At 35.6% G+C, this 2,474-nt stretch overlaps 1 protein-coding gene across 1 annotated transcript in view; it reads left to right on the top strand.

Moving 5' to 3' along the window:
- The first annotated feature begins 779 nt into the window (after window positions 1-779).
- LOC107092793 (fucolectin-1-like) overlaps window positions 780-2,474 on the top strand; it is a 20,089-nt gene continuing 18,394 nt past the window's right edge. Inside the window, exons 1-5 of the mRNA XM_015387449.1 lie at window positions 780-809; window positions 958-991; window positions 1,173-1,202; window positions 1,336-1,627; window positions 1,948-2,105. Coding sequence (XP_015242935.1) covers window positions 958-991; window positions 1,173-1,202; window positions 1,336-1,627; window positions 1,948-2,105 — 514 coding nt within the window. The 5' untranslated portion in view covers window positions 780-809. The remainder of the gene's footprint in view (window positions 810-957; window positions 992-1,172; window positions 1,203-1,335; window positions 1,628-1,947; window positions 2,106-2,474) is intronic.

Raw genomic sequence — 2,474 nt, 5'->3', positions numbered from 1 at the left:
CCTTATTTCTTTGTTTATTGCAAGAAAAAAAGCAGACAAAGACAAGTCCTGCTTTGCTACAGTGTTAAATTGTGTAGGTATGGCGGTACTTAGATTACCTAGTTAAATTTACTTCAGTAGTACTTCTTATAAAAGTCAGAGCAGCTGTTGTCAATGAGGCTGTTCTGTCTATCAAAGGCACATTCATAAATGTAACTGAGGTTACTAAGAAACAGGAAGAACAGAGCTGTTGATGAAAAGATCACTGTTTACTCACTCTCACACTCAACAAAAATGAATGTATTTACCTATCTGAAAATTAGCCACAAATAACATTTCATATAAACTCACAGTGAGAAACATCCTGCTAAGGTGACTAAAGTTAATATGATCTAAAGAGGTCATATTTCATTAGTGAAACCCCAAACAATGTAGGGTAAAGGTTTATTTCACGTAGTAAAAACAACATTTTCAGTAGCAGGAAGTAGCTGGGAACTAAGCAACAATTTTTCGTTTGAAAAACAGTTGACAAATACATCATTTACATGTTACTGTGTAAAAGTATATCTGTGAAATACCACAAATAAACTCTGAGGGCATATTTATATTTTGTGATTGCAATGTGAAGATGACATATGGGACACACCAATATTAATTTTTTATCTCATGTAAATAAGATAAAAATGTCTGAATTTGAATGAACCAGCTAACAGCTAAATATTTGAATAAGGGTGTGATTTATTTATTTCTATGAAAGCTGCAGTGGAGGAAACAAAATTCACTCAGGCGGTTAAGTGAACATCAGAGTGGAGCGAGGACCAACTGCTGAGGTGAGCGAGGCTGTTAAACATGAACTGACAGAAAGTTTCCTTTTTTTATTTGCCTAGTTTCATTTCAGAAAGACCGTCATTAATCTGAGTACACTGTGTACAACAGCTATTTTCACTAACTGCATACTAACATTTTTTTCCTTCCAAGATGCTGTGGAGTTTGGTTTTCATCTGGGTTATAAGTAAGTGGCTCATTTTATTCAGCTGAATGTCTTTCTCATTAATGTAAAAATATTACAGAGAGAAGTAAGAGTTCAGATTCACAACATCAGATCTACTTTGAAAGAAATTAATCTGTTGTTTTAAGGATTTTTAAAAATGTAAATATTAGTGTTATTTCAATAACTTCTCTGGTATTTACAGCAACCCAAAATGTAGCTGTGCAGACAACAGGTAGGATCAAATATTCTTTGTTAAACAGATAATTTCTGCTGAAATAAATCAAAATGTTAGATAAGCTACATATAAGCTAAATGCAACACAAAGTTGAATCTTTTTTCTTTTATTTTTTGTATTTGATCTCCAGATCTCTGCAACAAACAGAGAAAAAATCTGACAGTGAAGAATGCATCTCAGTCCTCAACCTTAGATGATGGAGAACGCGTACCATTGATCCCTCCCAGAGCCTTTGATGGGGATCCCAGAACATGTTGTCGCACCCAGAAACAGACTAACCCCTGGTGGAGAATTGACCTGCAGGGGATTTACAACATTTCCTGCATCTCTATCTATACTAAACCAGATGATGTAGCTTACATATCTGGAGCTCAGATCTACATCGGGAACTCTCTAGAGAACAACGGCACCAACAACAGGCTGTAAGAACAACATGATACCTTAATGGGATTTATTTCATATTTTTATACCTTAAAATAATATTTTGAATAACATGTCAATCTATTCAATATAGTTGTTTTTAATTATTTATCTTTGGAGGCAGTTTTCAAACATGGAAGTCAATGAAATATTTTTTGCCTGAGTCTCAGAGAGCTGAAAGTCATTGAAGTTTTTAAAATGCAACCATCACAATCTCACTGCTTTCCTTAGTGGTTCCTTCTTTTGCATCTTTTGTCGCAATAATGTTCAGTAGTATTCAGTGTCTGATCAGCTGTATGTTTGGATATTTTTCATCATCCAGGGTTTACAACATCACAGAACAAGGACAGAAGATAAAATATAAAAACCTTGATATGACTGCCTTCAGCTTTACCACATCAGCATTGGGGCGATACGTCACTGTGTTCAGACCAGGCCACAAGCATCTGGTTCTTTGTGAGGTGAAAATCACTGGCACAGGTATGTCTGATTTAATTTAAAAGTCTATGATTTGCAAAGTCTATTGTTGACACGCATCAAGACACATCAAAAGGTCCTTCTGTTGTCTTGAACAGAGGGACCAGAGCATCTTAATAAATTGGAGCAATCAAACCAAAACTCATGGGCTTCTGAGCATCTGAGGCAAGCATGTGCTCATGTGAAGTGCTATGATCTTTCCTCTGAAGCACTGTATTAATGCCTAAATTAACATAAAATGCTGTAACCTGCCTGAAAAATATGTTGGCTTTTATTATTCTGGCGCTCTGGCACTATTTTTACCTACTTACAACAGCAAATATAGCAAAGCCACTCTCTGCCATTTAACACAGTAGCAGCATAAGCATCAGA

The sequence above is a fragment of the Cyprinodon variegatus genome, unplaced genomic scaffold, assembly GCF_000732505.1.
Source record: "Cyprinodon variegatus isolate N-32 unplaced genomic scaffold, C_variegatus-1.0 Scaffold395, whole genome shotgun sequence".
In the NCBI taxonomy this organism is placed as follows: Eukaryota; Metazoa; Chordata; class Actinopteri; order Cyprinodontiformes; family Cyprinodontidae; genus Cyprinodon; species Cyprinodon variegatus.
This window is presented reverse-complemented; position numbering and strand designations above follow the sequence as displayed.